Raw genomic sequence first — 17789 nt, 5'->3', positions numbered from 1 at the left:
AGAGATATTAATTAAGGGAGAAATGTGCATCCTACAGTCAGTGAAATATAAAAAGTTTCTGTGCAGTGTGTTTTTGTTTTGGTAAATTTTTAGTTTCTGTGGATTTGCACGATTTACAAGTTGAAACATTTTATAGCTCTGTAAAAATGCTCGAGTTACACAGTTACTCACTTGGGAAGTCAAAATTATACAGAGGAAGTAAAATAAATACTAGGTAAAATATTCATCACTTTCATTTGGCTATTTTAAATGGACACGCTGAAGTGACTCACATTAGTCTTTTGACTTGGTAGTGACTGCCATCAACTTACAACTAAGTTTTGGCAATTCACTGTTTTTCTTGTTCATTGCTATTATCCGTAAGCAACTAATACACAGTAACCTCACAAGCATTTGTTGAGTGATTTAATACCGTTTGTAAGTAATTACTTTTAGCTGTGTATTTGTTGTCTAAAGCCAGTATGAGACCTTTAATTCTTCCAAGGTGAATACTTTTTTTTTTGATGCGGAGTTTTGCTCTTGTCTCCCAGGCTGGAGTGCAGTGGCACGATCTCGGCTCACTGCAACCTCCACTCCTGGGTTCAAGCAATCCTCCTGCCTTAGCCTTTCAACTAGCTGAGATTACAGGCATCTACCACCATGCCCAGGTAGATATGTTGGCTAGGCTGGCCTCAAACTCCTGACTTCAGGTGTGAGCCCCAGGCCAGCCACATTTTTTTTTCTTTAACTAAAAAAAGCATTTAAAACTAAAGCTGAGATGTCTTTTTGGTGTTAGAAAAAGCCAAATGTGCCTCAGAAGTAGGTAATTGATGTTTGAGAGCTAACACTAAGGAAGCTATATTCTCATAATAAAAGCAGTTCTGCTGATCATTGTTTTTTTTTTGTTTTTGGTGTTTTTTTTTGAGACGGAGTTTCACTCTTGTTACCCAGGCTGGAGTGCAATGGCGCGATCTCGGCTCACCGCAACCTCCGCCTCCAGGGTTCAGGCAATTCTCCTGCCTCAGCCTCCTGAGTAGCTGGGATTACAGGCACATGTCACCATGCCCAGCTGATTTTTTGCATTTTTAGTAGAGATGGGGTTTCACCATGTTGACCAGGATGGTCTCGATCACTTGACCTCGTGATCCACCCACCTCTGCCTCCCAAAGCTGATCATTGTTTTGATTTTCAGTGGTAGTCTTATAAACCAGCATATTTGCTGAAGTACATTTGAATATTATCTGTGTCTCCTCTTTATTGCCTCCTTTTTACTTTTATATTAATGGAATATATAGCTTTTGCATGTGGAGGCCTTTTTTTTTAAGCCTCTTATTGACTTGAAAAAGGAATCAGCAATTTTTAGCAAGAAACATTTGGACTTTTATTTTATGATTGAGATGGAGTCTCACTCTCACACAGGCTGGAGTGTAGTGGCGCAATCTCAACTCACTGCAGCCTCCGCCTCCTGGGGTCAAGTGAACCTTCCACCTCAGCCTCTGAGTAGCTGGGACCACAAGCATGCACTGCCATGCCCAGCTAATTTTTTGTATTTTTGGTAGAAATAGGGTTTCATCATGTTGCCCGGGGTGACCTAGAATTCCTGAGCTCAAGCAGTCTGCCCATGTCAGACTCCCAAAATGCTGGAACTATAGGTGTTAGCCTCCATGCCCAGCCTTTATTTTTATTTTTTTAGAGACAGGTTTTTGCTGTCACCAAAGCTGGAATGCCCTAGTGCCACCATAGGTCACTGCAGCCTCAACCGCCTGGCCCCAAGCAGTCCTGCTACTATGCTAGGTTAATTTTGTTGTTGTTGTTTTTAATCTTTTGTAGACACAGGCTGGTTGCCCTGCTTTGTTGCCCAGGTTGGTCTCAAACTCCTGGCTTCATGCAGTCTTCCCGCTTTGGCCTCCCAAAGTGCTGGGATTACAGGTGCAAGCCACTGCTTCCAGCCTATTTTCTTAAATGCCATTTCAAGATCAAATGAGAGCTCAGCAGTAAATATAAAGTTAAAGGGAGACAGGGGAGATGGCCATGAATGGAGATGATTACAAGTTGAGTTCAGTAGGGCAAATAAGAAACTGTTCTCTCTATGTACCATTCTACTCCACTTCATCCTGCAAGTTACTGGAAACCATATTACCTTATTGTTCAGTAATGGAAAAATGCCTCACTCCATCTAAATAGCCTTTAGAGGTTTTAATATGATACTCTAGTGGGACTATAACAGTATGTTAAAATTTAATACATAGTTGATATCTTTTTGTATTTGTTTTGATCAGAAAGTGGAGATACTGGTTGCTGAAGTTTTGGGGACTCCTGATAACATTCTAAGAAAGTGTGTGAAGCTAAATCACCTACTGACAATTACTATTTAATCTCCCTTTCTTCATAGCACATTGTTCTAAGTGATGCTATTCTGGCATCCTACTACATGCAAGATGAGAAGGCAGGCCAAACCTTAAAGGATGCTGGCTCTGAAGTCTTTTAGGTCTCTTCAGCTACTAGGCCCCAAGTTGGCCATGCGACAGCAAAGAACAGGACTGGATTTCATCAGCAGCAGACTTGAGGCACATCATCAGGAGCCAGTAACAATGGAAATAGAAGTCAAAGATCATAGAATTTCCAACATTATTTTAAACCATGGGACCAAATAGGGTAGTTTGCTGCCTGTGTCTTTTCTGATTTTTAAAATATGGGCATGACTCTTTTTAAAAGATTGTTATTATATAAGTAAATTTTAGAAAACTGACTGTTGTATTTATTGTTTGTCAGTACGCGGATGTCGACCAGGAAAGATTGTGCAGATGACTGAAGCAGAAGTTCGGGGTTTATGTATCAAGTCTCGGGAGATCTTTCTCAGCCAGCCTATTCTTTTGGAATTGGAAGCACCACTGAAAATTTGTGGTATGTAAACGGGTAAAGTTGCAAAAAACTCTTTTGAATCCTGTTTTTCCTCCCATGTTTATGTTGAAGAAGAGCTAGAGAAAACATTTTCTGAAAATTTTGTATAAAACAGATCAGTAGGCTTTACTAAATAAAAGTGTATAAAAATTGAAATCTTTACACCAATGACAAGTTACAGACAAGAAGAAAGTACTTGCTATATTTACAACAGGTAAAAGTACTTTTGTTCTGTTTATAATATATAAAGAGTTCTTATAAATAAGAGAAAGACATTGCAATATAAAAATAGCAAAGAAAGAGGAAGATCTTAGAAGAAATTCAAATGGCCAGTAAACACCACAGGGTCCTCAGCCTCTCTAGTAATCAGTGATGTGCAGTTTAAAACAAGTCTCCAGATCTAGTCAGATTACACAAAAAATACCAAAGATTAATGTTTAATGTTGTCAAGGATGTCAAGAAAAGGGCATTTTAGTACACTGGTTAGGAAAAAACAGGTATAATTTAGGGGGTCTATCTGGCAATATCTGTGGTTTTCTAAATTTGATGTTAAATTTATTTTGAAGATTATACTACTTTATAACTTGTATTCTTTTAAGTTTTACAAGTGGCTTTTTAACAGTTCATTGTACAGTGCCCAGCACATAAGAGATACTAGCTAAGTAAATGTTTGTTGAATGGATCAATTAGTGTAGAATTTCACACCTTCAAAGTAAGAGGTAGTAGTTCAGGGGGAATAATTAGTCCCCTGTTTAAACTTAAATGAAGCAAATGTAATAACTTAAAGGTGATCTCAAAATGATTAGAATTATTATTTGAAGGTGTTCTTTAAAATATAGAAATAACTTTGAAGGTAATAGAAGTTATTTGTACTACATATTTCTAAAATTTTATTATTTGTCTCCATATTTGGCATTAAAAAGTGACCTAAGTTAAACTGCCAGGTAATAAGATTGTGTCAGTTGTCTATTGTTGTATAATAAATCATTCCAAAACTTTGCGGCTTACAGCAACATTAATTTACCATCTCAATTTTTGTGGGTCAGCTTAGTGGGTCCTCTGGCTCTGGGTCTCTCACAAGGCTCCAATTAAGTGTGATCTCGGGCTGCAGTCATCTGAAGGTTGAACTATGAAAGGATTCAGTTCCTTATAGACTGATGGACTAAAAGCCTCAGCTTCAAATGAGCTGTTGGCCAGAGGCCTCCCTCAGTTCTTTGCTACATGGGATGCTTCTTCATTAGATAGCTGGTTTCATCAGCAAGTATGAAGAAGGTGAGAGTGCAAACAAGATGAAAGTCACAGTCTTTTGTAACTTAATCTTGGAAGTGACAGCCCATCTCACTTTTGCTTGTTAGAAGTAAGTTACTAAATATAGCCCATACTCAAGGGCAGGGGAAGATTACACAGGATGTAAACGTTGGGAATCATTTCAAAGAAACTGCTTATAACAGTAACCAATTTTTGTAAAACTGACTTTTTCTCTTTTTAGGAGATATTCATGGACAGTATACAGATTTACTGAGATTATTCGAATATGGAGGTTTCCCACCAGAAGCCAACTACCTTTTCTTAGGAGATTATGTGGACAGAGGAAAGCAGTCTTTGGAAACCATTTGTTTGCTATTGGCTTATAAAATAAAATATCCAGAGAACTTCTTTCTCTTAAGAGGAAACCATGAGTGTGCTAGCATCAATCGCATTTATGGATTCTATGATGAATGTAAGTGAAAATAAAGACTTAGAAAAGTAATTCATGGAAGGATTGCCAAATAATTTTCTGGTTCAGAAGAGTTCCTTTGATTCAGAGTTTTTTCAAAATAAGATCTATCAGGCATACGCCAGGAAGAGGAACCTGAAACTGGGAAACGTCACTAATTAAATTGGTTCCTTCAGATATCCTTGGTCATGTTCCAGATTGACTGCAGCTTACCTGGCTGAAGAGGTTCTTTTAAAATTAGTTTATCTAGTAAACCATCCAGGCAAAACAGAAGTCTGTGGCTTCTGGTTTTCTATTGTCCATTAAGGTTTTAGCTCTCAGCATTCTTGTGGTATGACAAAAGCTCTTATTAGTCCTGTGTCACAAGAGTTATTGAGAAGTTCTATGAAACTATTTAAAAGTCAAAGTTTAATATTATTAGAATTTAAATCTGTGTCTATAAACCTTGAAAGACAAAGATACTGAATACTCTGGGGTATCCTTAGTTTTATTCTCTTTTTCATTAGTAGCAAATCACTGATTTCGTTTTGTGCAGTAATGTTTCCAAGTATTATTATTAAAATACCCTACTAGATTCAAATGTGGTCTTTTGGTTTTATTAGATAAGAGTGCAAAAGTATATGTTTGGTTAATTACAACTTAGAATCAGTTGTGATTTTCAAATTGATTTCTTTTCATTGCTGTTTTCCCTATTAGAATCTACTTTTGCTCTTTTTTTAATCCTTAATTTTGTTAGAGACTTATTCAAAGTCGTCTTCTCGATTTATATAATGATTTGACAAAGTTTGAGGGTATATGTGCCAGGCACTATTGTGAACACTGTGCATGAAGCACTACACAATACAGATGATCTCTGTTCTCATGGAGCTTACATTCTAATAGGAATGATTCTGCATTTGATTTTATATTATATTTTTATTTCTGAGATGTGCTGTGTGGTTTGAATTACTTAAATCAGACTAGAAGAGAGAAAGTGGGTTTGAGTACATCAAACTACAACATTCTTCCTAAAGCTACATCAGAGATGGAGGTATATTTTTAAAGGATAAAAGATAGGCAGGAATGTCCTTGGGGATAGAAATGACATCAAATAAAATAATGTATAGGAGAGCAACTTGTAAACAATACTTTGAGTTATATACTTATAAAGGAGCAGGCTGTGGCATAAAAGCACAGGAAGTTAGTACTTACGTCTTTCATCTCTTCCCTAGGTTAGCAGTTGTACCTTATTACCAAATTCAGGAAAATCAAATGACTCTAAAAAGGTGAACATACACTTGAGGTTGTCTTTGTTGTAGCTTTTTATACTAGGCTATAGGAAAATTATAGCCTTTGTGCCTTGGCACCATACTTGCTATAGTGCCAAGTTGTAATTCACACAAAGGAGAATACCAGTTAAACACTTGGAAATTTTCCTTCATTGGCAATAAGTTTATACTGTGTTTCTCAATACACTGTTAAATGGACAGTTTCCAGAGGCAACCTTTCCCTTTTGCTTGCTTGTTTGGCTAGTTCACACATTGGAGAGGAAAAAATGAACTATGAGGCCTATTAGACTGTTTAAAAATTGCTATATTATAGGCTGGGCGCGGTGGCTCAAGCCTGTAATCCCAGCACTTTGGGAGGCCGAGGCGGGTGGATCACGAGGTCAAGAGATCGAGACCATCCTGGTCAACATGGTGAAACCCCATCTCTACTAAAAATACGAAAAATTAGCTGGGCATGGTGGTGCGTGCCTGTAATCCCAGCTACTCAGGAGGCTGAGGCAGGAGAATTGCCTGAACCTAGGAGGCAGAGGTTGCGGTGAGCCGAGATCGTGCCATTGCACTCCAGCCTGGGTAACAAGAGCGAAACTCCATCTCAAAAAAAATTGTTATATTATAATGATCTTAACAGGCAGACTGTTTGATGAATTTCATAAAACCCTTAGCACAATCTGTGGGTTTTTTAAAGTGTTAGATTTGATTAGGTTTATTTAAGTTGTCAGAAATTGTATGTATTTGTGATGGACAACATGATGTTTTGAACATCATGAGAGGATCTTATCTTCCTGCCTATAACCATTGCAGAATGGTTAAATCTAGCTGATTTAACATATGCATTATCTCAAAAGGTTAACACTTATAATTTAGTATTTTGCAAAGATACAATATAGTGTTTTGACTATAGTCACTATGTTGTACAATAGATCTTATGTATTTATTCCTCCTACCCAACTGATACTTTGTATTCTTTGACCAACATCTTCCCATCCCACCCTTACCCCAGCATAATCTTTGAAGTCTTGGTAACTTTACTGAAGGTATTGAATATTTACTATATTTGTTGCCTTTTAAAAAGTATGTAAATAACATTTATGCATTATAGAAAAAGTTCTGTATAGATAAACATGAAGAAAGAAATGAAATCATTCATAATGCTATGGCTTTGAGATAACAGATGAGAACAGTTTTAGATTTTTTAATTTATTCTAACTATTCTTTTTATAGGCAAACGAAGATTTAATATTAAATTGTGGAAGACCTTCACTGATTGTTTTAACTGTCTGCCTATAGCAGCCATTGTGGATGAGAAGATCTTCTGTTGTCATGGAGGTAGACTAGCAAATTTGCCTTACAGATTTTCTTATTTTATTATTCAGAAAATACCTACAATAATTAGACTGTGGGAAAACAAAGCAGTGCTTGTGTGAAAGCTCAAGTGATTTAAAACTGTTTTAAACATGGCTAAAACCTCTTTTAATAATTACAGATTTATTTATAAATGAAAATGTAATGCTTTAAATATAGTTTCACATATGAAGAGGATAACTGGAGTTGTTGAAGAAAGTCTGCTTTGCCTCGAGTTTTGACAGAAAGACACCTCTGCTGTTTATTAGTAAAAATGAGAGTATTGTTATCTTCCTGCCTGTATTGAAATCTTTGAACAGAATCCAAATAAATTGAGTTTAATATTCACATATGTCAGGAATTCTAGGCTTCATATAATATGTCTGCTTTAGCCTTAATAATAAAATAATTTTTGGTAGATTTGAAGTTACTTTGGCTTATGAAATAAGCTTGAAGTTTATTTTGAAAGTTTATTTGAAAAATTAATGTATATGTCTAACACCTGCTTAGATGCCATGAAAATATGTAGATAGTTTATGATCTGACCATTTTGAAGAGTTAACCTATTGCCAAGATATATTTATGAAGCAGATAATAGAGTAATAAAAGGTATTTAATATATCAGTACTTATTAAGACAGTAATTATGAGAAGTCAGGAAGAGGAAAGATAGACTGGATACATGTGTGAGGCATGGGAAGTGAAAAGGAATTGAGACACTCTTCGTTGTCTAGTGATAGGGTATGTTTAAGAACTGGCCTGACTAGAATGTCAAGTATATGCTGGAAAACGATGGGATCAGATTATAGAGATTTGAATATTGAGCAAAGGAATTTGTTGAATAATTTAATAACCATATAGGGTTTTTGCACAGGGAAGTATTTAATGGAAATAGTGTAAGAAAATTAGTTTTTCATCAATATACAGGAAGAATTAAAGTGGAAAAAACACTGAAAAGATAGATGCACTTGCCTAGGCCTGAGGTAATCAATGGTTTATTCTCTGGCAGAACATAACTCACTATATTACTTGAAATATGTTTTCCAGTAGGTACTTAAACATGTAATGAATTTTAGTTCTTGTACATTAGTTTAGCTAAGGTTAGAAATGTAGCAGTATGGATATGAATGTTTACCTTTATTCCTTGTGATCATACTTGGATTGCCTACCTGAGAGAAATAATAGCTTATATTTATGTGCAACTTTAAAGATTGCAAATTATTTTTATGAGATTTTCCTGTTAATCCTTCTGATTAATAGTTTATGACTTCATGAAAATAATAAACATGTTGGAGTGGGATTCGAAAAGAAGGTCTTAGGGGGAACCAAGTGAGACATTTGAACTTGGAAGTAAAAATGTTTAAGATCAGTGGTGAGAAGTGGCAAAAGTGGTAGGAAGAGTTGCAGTTGATTATGTTCCTGTGAAAGCAGGGAATAGTTGGAAAAAAGAATGGTGGGCTTTTTTTCCTTGCGAAATTTCTTTTGAAATATAAAGGAATTTCATTTCCCTGATAGGGAAAAATGGAAAAAACAACGTAACTGTAATGCTCTATTATATCAACATGGGATTCATAATAACTCTGTTGACCTTTAAAAGGAATACTTTAAGTATTTTTAAGAATCTGAACAGCAGTTCCTGAATTCCGGGGGGGGGGGGGGTATTTTTAATTTCACAAAGTGAATCTATTTTGAATAAATACTTTTTATTCAGCGACTATTAAAATGTTTAGCTATCAGGACTGTGTCTCATCTTTTTATTTATAGGATTGTCACCAGACCTGCAATCTATGGAGCAGATTCGGAGAATTATGAGACCTACTGATGTCCCTGATACAGGTAAGTATAGAGAGAAGTTTAATTAATTGTTTCGTGTGAAATGTTGGCATATTCGAACCTGATTATATTCAATGGAAGTAGGATTGATTTATGTAATAAATAACGGAGCTCTTTTTATAGTCAGTAAGCTAACTACAGATTATTTACAGTAATACAAAATTTTTTACTTTGCACTAATCCTCAAAATGTGGAACCTTTTATTTATAGTCATATGGTTTTATCACATTTAGTTGATTACAAAAAAGATCTTGGTATTGATTCCTCATATCTTCCTATTTTTCTGAATTTTCTTATTCATATTGGCATTGGTTATATTTTTCAAAAACTTGTTAAATTAGCCAAAAGATTTTTCAATTAAAATAATCTGTTCTTTGCTTCTTAGACAAAGATACAGCTACCTTCTTTTCAGTTGTCTAGTAGCTTTTTCTTTTCTATATCCTCTATTTCAGATTTTTAGAGCCTTTTTCAGTGGGATATGGGAAGGATTTTACTCTGTTGCCCAGTCTGGCCTCGAATTCCTAGGCTCAAGCAGTCCTCTTGCCTCATCCTCCTGAGTAGCTGGGACTCCAGGCGTGTGCTAAGCTTGGCTTAGATTTTTAGAGCTCTTAGGCTCTAGAGACCTGCAAACAATTCTGTAAAAATTAGATTTGAAAATCTGTGGGAAGATGGGGAGCAGTGGCTCACACCTGTAATCCCAGCACTTTGGGAGGCTGAGGCGGGTGGATAACCTGAGATCAGGAGTTTGAGACCAGCCTGGCCAACATGACAAAACCCCGTCTCTACTGAAAATATAAACATTAGCTGGGTACGATGGTGCATTGTCTGTAATCCTAGCTACTTGAGTGGCTGAGGCACGAGAATCACTTGAACCCGGGAGGCATAGGTTGCAGTGAGCTGAGATCCGAACCACTGCACTCTAGCCTGGGCGACAGAGTGAAACTGTCTCAAAAATTAAAAAAAAGGAAGAAAAAATAACAGCAAAAAATGCTATTTGAGACTACGCATCAACCATTATAAATGGTATAGATCCTCTGATGTCAGTAGCCATGTATTACACTGTATGTTATAATAAATTGTATTATGAGCTTTTTTATATAACACAACTTGTGTTATTTTTTAAAGTATACATTTTATTGTAATTATAGAATACATTTGACTAAACCTAATAGAAACTAGTATTTAAACGGCATCTTAAAATGCTATTTTTAGCCTGGTGCACTAGCTCATGCTTGTAATTCCAGCACTTTGGGAGGCCGAGGCAGAAAGATCACGTAAGACCAGGAGTCAAGACCAGCCTGGGCAACATAACACCCATCTCTACCAAACAAAAAAAAATTTTTTTTTTTAATTAGCCAGGTGTGGTGACGCTCCAACTACTCAGGAGGCTGAGGGAGGAGGATCAGTTGAGCCCAGGAAGTTGAGAATGCGGTGAGCTGTGATTGTGCCCTGCACTCTAGCCTGAGTGACAGAGTGAGACCCTGTCTTAAAAAAAACACCTAAAATATTGTTTTTAAAATAAGGTGTATAAATATGTATTACTGGTCATTCTTCAGAATTTCTGTTTATAGTTCAGATACAAATTTCGAGTGTTACATGCTAGGCTTCTATTTTTAGCTATTTTATTTATTTTAGCATATTTTAATGAGAAGTTGAGATGCTGAAAATGGTTACTTTACTCTTTGATAGTGGCTGTAACCTTTAGAAATTTAATTTATAAATTAATATCTTATTTGAAACAGTAGCCTAGTTGATTGTGATGCTAGTTAATTAAACAATGAACCTTGACTCTGAAATTTTTACCTTGATTCTGTTAAGGTTAAAGAATTTCAGATTATTGTTGCCACCATTGATTTTTTAATGCATCCAGACTATTCTGTTTCCTAAACCTAATTTTATACAGTTTTATTGTCACTGAAATTATGGGGGTTTTTTGTCGTTGTTTTTGGTTTTTTTTTGTTGTTATTGTTTTTGAGATGGAGCCTCCCTCTGTTGCCCAGGCTGGAGTGCAGTGGCACAATCTCGGCTCACTGCAACCTCCGCCTCCTGGGTTCAAGCGATTTTCATGCCTCAGCCTCCTGAGTAGCTGGGCCTACAGGCACATGCCACCATGCCTGGCTAGTTTTTTTTTGTATTTTTAGTAGAGATGGGGTTTCACTATATTAGCCAGGCTGGTCTCGAACTCCTGACCTCGTGATCTGCCCACATCAGCCTCCCGAAGTACTGGGATTACAGGCATGAGCCACTGCCCCTGGCCAATTATAGATTCTTAATACCTTAGCTTTCTACTCAGTGGTTCATCTCTGGAAACAGGCTGGAAAGTGTGAGAGCATTATTAAGCACTGGGTGGGTGTGTATTTTTGAAGAGTCAGCATCAATCAGAAGGGGCATACAAATTGCGATTGACTGATTCCAGTGGATTTTGTGTGCTAGTGAATTTCTTAGAACATCGTAGGGGGAGCTTGGGACATATCAGCAATAGAAATTAAGAGTACATTGCCACTAATTCTGCAAATGGTTTTATAATTCCTCTATCAGGATATGATGTAACTGAAAATGAAGATGCCCTTTCCTCCTAAACCATACTATGATTTTTATGGATTCTTTAAAATTCTTAAAACTGACTTACTCTTTAAAAAATATCTTTTCTTAGCCACTGTAATTTTTAGAAAATCACTTACTATCACCATCTCAACATTCACCCTACTTTTAATATCACTGCAATTGGACTTTTACCTACTCTCTTACACTCAATTACCAAGAAACTGCTTTCATTAAAGTCTGATGATATAATTGTAAGTGGCACATTTTTGGTCTTTGTCCTGTCTACTTGTTCATGGCACATTTCCTGCTTTTAGGCGGTTCTGTCCCCTTTAAGGATAACCTTTACTGTACTCATCTCTTTGTCTGGATCATTCCTTCCCAATATTTATGCTCATTCTCCCTAATATTTATGCTCATTCTCCCTCATCTGCCTGCCTATTAAATGTTTGAATTCCTCAAAATTAATTTACTGGTATTCTCACTTTGTATTCCCAAGGTGGTCTGGGTCCCTTCTTAAGATACCTGCTACCATTAATATGATGACAATACCCAGATAAATATTTTTAACTCTGACCTCTTTTTCAGGGCCGCAAACATTACTAAAGTCAAGGATCTGATCGGATTTTATTCCTCCACACTAAAAAAAAAAAAAAAATCCTCAGGGCCTTAGTAGAAAATGTTTTTTTTTCCTCAAGTGATCTATATGTCGAATACAATTCCATTGAAATCACAATTGAATTTTTTATGGAATTAAGCAAATCGTTTTTAGCGTTTATATGGAAGAATAAAGGATCAAAAAGTAATCAAGACAATCCTGAATTTAAAAAAAAAAAAAAAAAAAGGATACTACCCCTACCAAATATAAAGACTTGTTAAAAGCTCTAGTCTGTTATTGGCTCAGGGATAAATAAAATAGACTAACGGAATAGACTGTGGTGCTCAGAAACAGTGGAACTATAAAGAAAGGATGAACTATTGAGGAAATAACCGCTGGGTTCATTCGTTATTCATATGGAGAAACTGTACACAAAAGATGAACAGCCTTTTCCATATATTGTTGTTGTAAGTGTGCCATACACATATTTCCTATACGTGGAAAGGGTTGGAAAGTTCTACCTTAAGAGGCCATGGAAGATTATATCTGTATGGTTGCTTTCCCAAAAGTGTTAAGTTACATAGGCTGGAATATTTGGGCAAGTGATTGTCATTGTTTAGTAAAAGGTAAGAGGGCAGGAGAGGAACTGAAATGTGATGTAGATTTGCTATGTTCTATGAATCTATAAATTTTTTTCTTAATTGCTGTATTTCTGTCCTTTAAAGGTTTGCTCTGTGATTTGCTGTGGTCTGATCCAGATAAGGATGTGCAAGGCTGGGGAGAAAATGATCGTGGTGTTTCCTTTACTTTTGGAGCTGATGTAGTCAGTAAATTTCTGAATCGTCATGATTTAGATTTGATTTGTCGAGCTCATCAGGTATGAAATATGATGCTCTCAATTTCTTTTTTCTTTTTTTTAGAGACAGAGTCTCGTTCTGTTGCCCAGGCTGGAATACAGTGGCGTGATCTCTGCTCACTGCAACCTCTACCTCCCAGATTCAAGCAATTCTCGTGCCTCGGCCTCCCAAGTAGCTGGGAGCATAGGCTTGTGCCACCATACCTGTACTCTTAAACACTTATTATTTGTTAACTTCACATAAGCCCTCTTATTTTGTTTTTTGAGGAAATGTATCCAAGAAAGCTAAGTGACTTGTACAAGGAAAGCAGTAGGAGAGGCAGCAGAGCCACTTCCTGGATCTCACACTTAACAATCTAATGATTTGTTAACCTTTTATCACCCTAAAAGAGGAAACATTTCAAAACATTTGGGGCTGGGCATGGTGGCTCACATCTATAATCCCAGCACTTCAGCAGGCTGAGGTGGGCGGATTACTTAAGCACAGGAATTTGAGACAGCCTGGGCAACAAAATGAGATCCCATCTCTACAAAAAGTCAAAAATTTAGCTGGGTGTGGTGGTGCATACCTGTGGTCCCAGCTACATGAGGGGCTGAGGTAGGAGGATTGCTTGAGCCTAGGAGGTGAAGACTGCAGTGAGCCATATTTATGCCACTGCACTCCAGCCTGGGTAAAAGAGCAAGACTCAGTCTCAAAAAAAAAAAAAAAAAGAATGTATTTTTCTAGTATACAGCAACCCTAACAAAAATTGCAGTGCTTCTTAGAAGCTTTGTAGACATTATTTGGATTTTTTTTTTTTTGAGATGGAGTCTCACTTTGTCACCCAGGCTGGAGTGCAGTGGCACAATCTCGGCTCACTACAGTCTCTGCCTCCCAAGTAGCTGAGATTTCCAGCATGAGCCACTGTGCCCAGCTGGTATCAGTTATTTTAGCTGTGTCATAAACGTTATTGTTATTTAAGAAGAATGTCTGTATTTTTCCAGGAATGCATACTCAAGTGTGTAGAGGTAAAATAACATGCCTGGGATTTGCTTTAAAATCATATCAGCAGAAAGAAAAGGGGAGGGGGAAGATAAATGAAACAAGTGTAGCAAAATCCTGGTAAGTATTGAATCAGGGTGATCAGTTAATGGGAGTTAATTGAAATCTTGATCTACTTTTGTGTATGTTTAAATTTTTCATTATAAAAGCATTTATACAGTAGGGTTTTTGGTTGTCTTTTATGTCCTCCACTACTAGATAGCATACTGTCTAAGGAAGGGATTATGACTTGTTTTTGAATTTCGATTGCTTTGTACAGTGGCTCACATTGTAGCATATTGTATCATGCACACATAATGTTGAATTACTTAGAAAAGCATATTTAATTAAGTATATGCTATCCCACAGTACTTCCCTTTTTTTCTGGGGCTTTACTTCATGTGACACTTTACTACTGCCTTTTTTTTATCCTGAGTGGCTTTTTATTCTTTGCATATTATATATTACATGCCACTTTTATTTAGCAGGATTTCTTGGTAGTTCCGTTGAAATGAGGTCATGTTCCCACATCCATTGCTTTTGGCAAAGTAGTTTTTTAAATCAGTAAAATTGTGTTTATGATTTTGATAAATATGCCTTCTGTTGGGAAACTTAGCAATTCTGCCCTGTTATCTAACTAAAATGACCCCTGATAAGTTTTTTCAGCCATAGGTCTTTAGTCAGTGGTCTTTTCAGAAATAAATGACAATTTTAAAAAATCAGGTTACTGAACTATACAGGTTTCCTTGGTCTTTTCTTTTCCAGAAACTGCCAAAATCCTTTTGTGTTATTTTCAAATATTATCTCCAAAATTCTACAAATATCCCCTTTTTAATGAAAGATGAACATGTAAGCAAACTAAAAAACCAAGAACTAAAAACATGGAGTTCATGACCAGCCTGGGCAACATGGCAAAACCTGAAACCCCATCTCTACCAAAAAAAAAATACAAAAAAACCTAGCTGGGCATGGTGGCACACACCTGTGGTCTCAACTACTCAAGTGACTGAGGTGGGAAGATCGCTTGAGCACCAGGAAGTCATGACTGCAGTGAGCCAAGATGATGCCACTGCACTCCAGCCTAGGCAACAGAGCGAGTCCCTGTCTCCACACACACGCACACACACATACACACAGAAACAACTAAAAACATGAGTGCCATGTGCTATGTTGAGCGGGGTTACAGGGGTTAAATAAGGTGGCTATGGTCTTAGGAGAAAAGGTTAATAATCTAAATTGTACCATAAGGTAATTTCAACAGAAGCATGTTCCTAATACTGAGGTAGGAGTTATTTTAATAAGTAAATATCTTTGTAATTGCTTTTTTGTATTAGCAAGTGGTGTAGGATAATTTTGCCAATTAAAGGATATCTAAAATAGACTTAAAAGTAATCTTGCCTACCGTAAATAAATATAAAATATTTACATATTATTGCTTACCTCAGATTTGTAGAACTGAGAGACACATTGTTTAAATTACTCAGAAATTGACAACTGGTTCTAGAAATGGTAACTCATCAAGACTGGGCACTGTGGCTTACGCCTGTAATCCCAGCACTTTTGGTTGGCTGAGGCAGGCAGATCACCTGAGGTCAGGAGTTCAAGACCAGGCTGGCCAACATGATGAAACCTCATCTCTACTAAAAATACAAAACTTCACCAGGCTTAGTGGTGGGTGCCTGTAATCCCAGCTATTTGGGAGGCTTCAGGCAGGAAAATGACTTAAATCTGGGAGCACATGCTGCAGTAAGCTGCGATCATGCCACTGCACTCTAGCCTGGGTGACAGAGCAAGATTCCATCTCAAAAAATAAAAATACAGTTTTGGCAGTTGATTTAAGGAGCATGATCTGTGTAAATTAAACTCAGCTTAGTAATGTTTTCAATGCATAGCCATATAACAATGATAGATATTTTTTAAGCAAAGCAAGAAGTAAGCTCTTTGCAAAGTCTTCCATTGTCTAGTTGTTGCTCATTTAATTAAGATTTCTGTAGTTGGATTATAATGCCCTCATCAAAGTAGTACTTGGTATCCCTCCCAAAAAATGTAGATTAATTAAAATAAATTTAAAACTTAAAAAAAAACAAAAGTACTTAGTGTCCCAGCTCCCTGTACTCATTATACCTATTAGCATATTTTATTTTTTATCCGTGGGGAGTTTTGGAAATGGCATGATTTTTAAGCTTTGAGGAGTGATGAATTTATTATTCCAATTAAGATTAATTGTTGCCGTTATAGAAAAGGCACACCAATTTTAATGTTCATGTTTAAGAATAAAAATTGCAGCTTCCAAAACAAAACAGGGTTGTTTTTTGGAGAGTAGGGCACAAGTCTTAAGCCACATTACTCTTAATTAGTATAGATGATTCAGAATTACCTACCACTAAATGTTTTTTCTTCTGATATTTCCCTTGACAGGTGGTGGAAGATGGATATGAATTTTTTGCTAAACGACAATTGGTCACCCTATTTTCAGCCCCAAATTACTGTGGCGAGTTTGATAATGCTGGTGGAATGATGAGTGTGGATGAAACTTTGATGTGTTCCTTTCAGGTAAGATGTAAATATAAATTTATAAGAACTAGAAATCTAATAAAAACTATTAGCAGAATTCCTTTTAGATTTGCAAACTTTCCTTGAGCAAGTTTTGAAAGTCATTTTAATTCAGAAGTGATTACCACTCACTCATTAGATATTTCTATTTTCAGTCACAAAGTTTACAGCATTTTTGGTATAGATCAAATATGACCATTTTAGGGAACCTAAGTTATGTCAATTATTTTTGATTCAGATATTTAAATGGTTAAATTCCTCTATGACCTGTTGAATATTCATCGTGGATATTGACCTAAAATTTTCTTTTTAGTTGTATCTCTGCCAGGTTTTGGTATCAGGATGATGTTGGTCACATAAAATGAGGTAGGGAGAGTTCCCTCTTTTTGTATTGTTTGGAATAATTTCAGAAGGAATAGTACCAGTTCCTCTATGTACATCTGGTAGAATTGGAACCTGTATGGACCTAGACTTTTTTTGGTTGGTAGACTATTGATTGCTATCTCTAGTTCAGACCTTGTTATTGGCCTATTTAGAGATTCAACTTCTTCCTGGTTTAGTCTTGGGAGGGTGTAAGGGTCCAGGAATGTATCCATTTCTTCTAGATTTACTGGTTTATGTGCATAGAGTTGTTTGTAGTAAAGAGATGCCTTTTATTTTTTTTATCTTGCCTGATTACTCTGGCAGGGACTTTCAGCAGTCTGTTGAATAGAAGTGGTGAGAATGGTCATCCTTGTCTCATGTTTCTGTTCACAAGGGGAATGCTTCTAGCTTTTCCCTTTTCAGTATGATGTTGGCTGTTTGTCATTTTGAAGTATGTTCCTTTGATCCCTAATTTGTTGAGGGTTTTTCACCTGAAAGGATGTTGAATTATATTGAAAGCCTTTCTGCATCTACTGAGATGATCATATTGTGTTTGTTTTTAATTTTGTTTATATGGTGAATCACTTTTATTGATTTGCATATGTTGAAACCTCGCACCCAGGAATAAAACCTTCTTGATTGTGGTAAGTTAATCAAGTGTTGCTTGATGTGTTGCTGTATTCGGTTTCTTGGTATTTTGTAGACTCTTTTGCATCTGTGTTCATGAGGGATATTGGCCTGAGGTTTTCTTTTTTCATTATGCTTCTGCTGGATTTCGGTATTAGAGTGATGGTGGCTTTGTAAAATGAGTTAGAGAGG

The 17789-nt window shown here is 36.5% G+C and overlaps 1 protein-coding gene across 2 annotated transcripts in view; it reads left to right on the top strand.

Moving 5' to 3' along the window:
• PPP1CB (protein phosphatase 1 catalytic subunit beta) overlaps positions 1 to 17789 on the top strand; it is a 43223-nt gene that overhangs the window by 20089 nt on the left and 5345 nt on the right. For both annotated transcript variants that reach the window (XM_008980948.5, XM_078349615.1), the window contains exons 3-8: positions 2752 to 2883; positions 4370 to 4600; positions 7087 to 7191; positions 8970 to 9041; positions 12903 to 13054; positions 16473 to 16607. In XM_008980948.5, coding sequence (XP_008979196.1) covers positions 2752 to 2883; positions 4370 to 4600; positions 7087 to 7191; positions 8970 to 9041; positions 12903 to 13054; positions 16473 to 16607 — 827 coding nt within the window. The remainder of the gene's footprint in view (positions 1 to 2751; positions 2884 to 4369; positions 4601 to 7086; positions 7192 to 8969; positions 9042 to 12902; positions 13055 to 16472; positions 16608 to 17789) is intronic.

This window comes from Callithrix jacchus, chromosome 14 (assembly GCF_049354715.1).
Source record: "Callithrix jacchus isolate 240 chromosome 14, calJac240_pri, whole genome shotgun sequence".
Classification (NCBI taxonomy): domain Eukaryota; kingdom Metazoa; phylum Chordata; class Mammalia; order Primates; family Cebidae; genus Callithrix; species Callithrix jacchus.
Note: the sequence above shows the minus strand (reverse complement) of the source record. Positions and strands in the feature narration are given on the sequence as shown.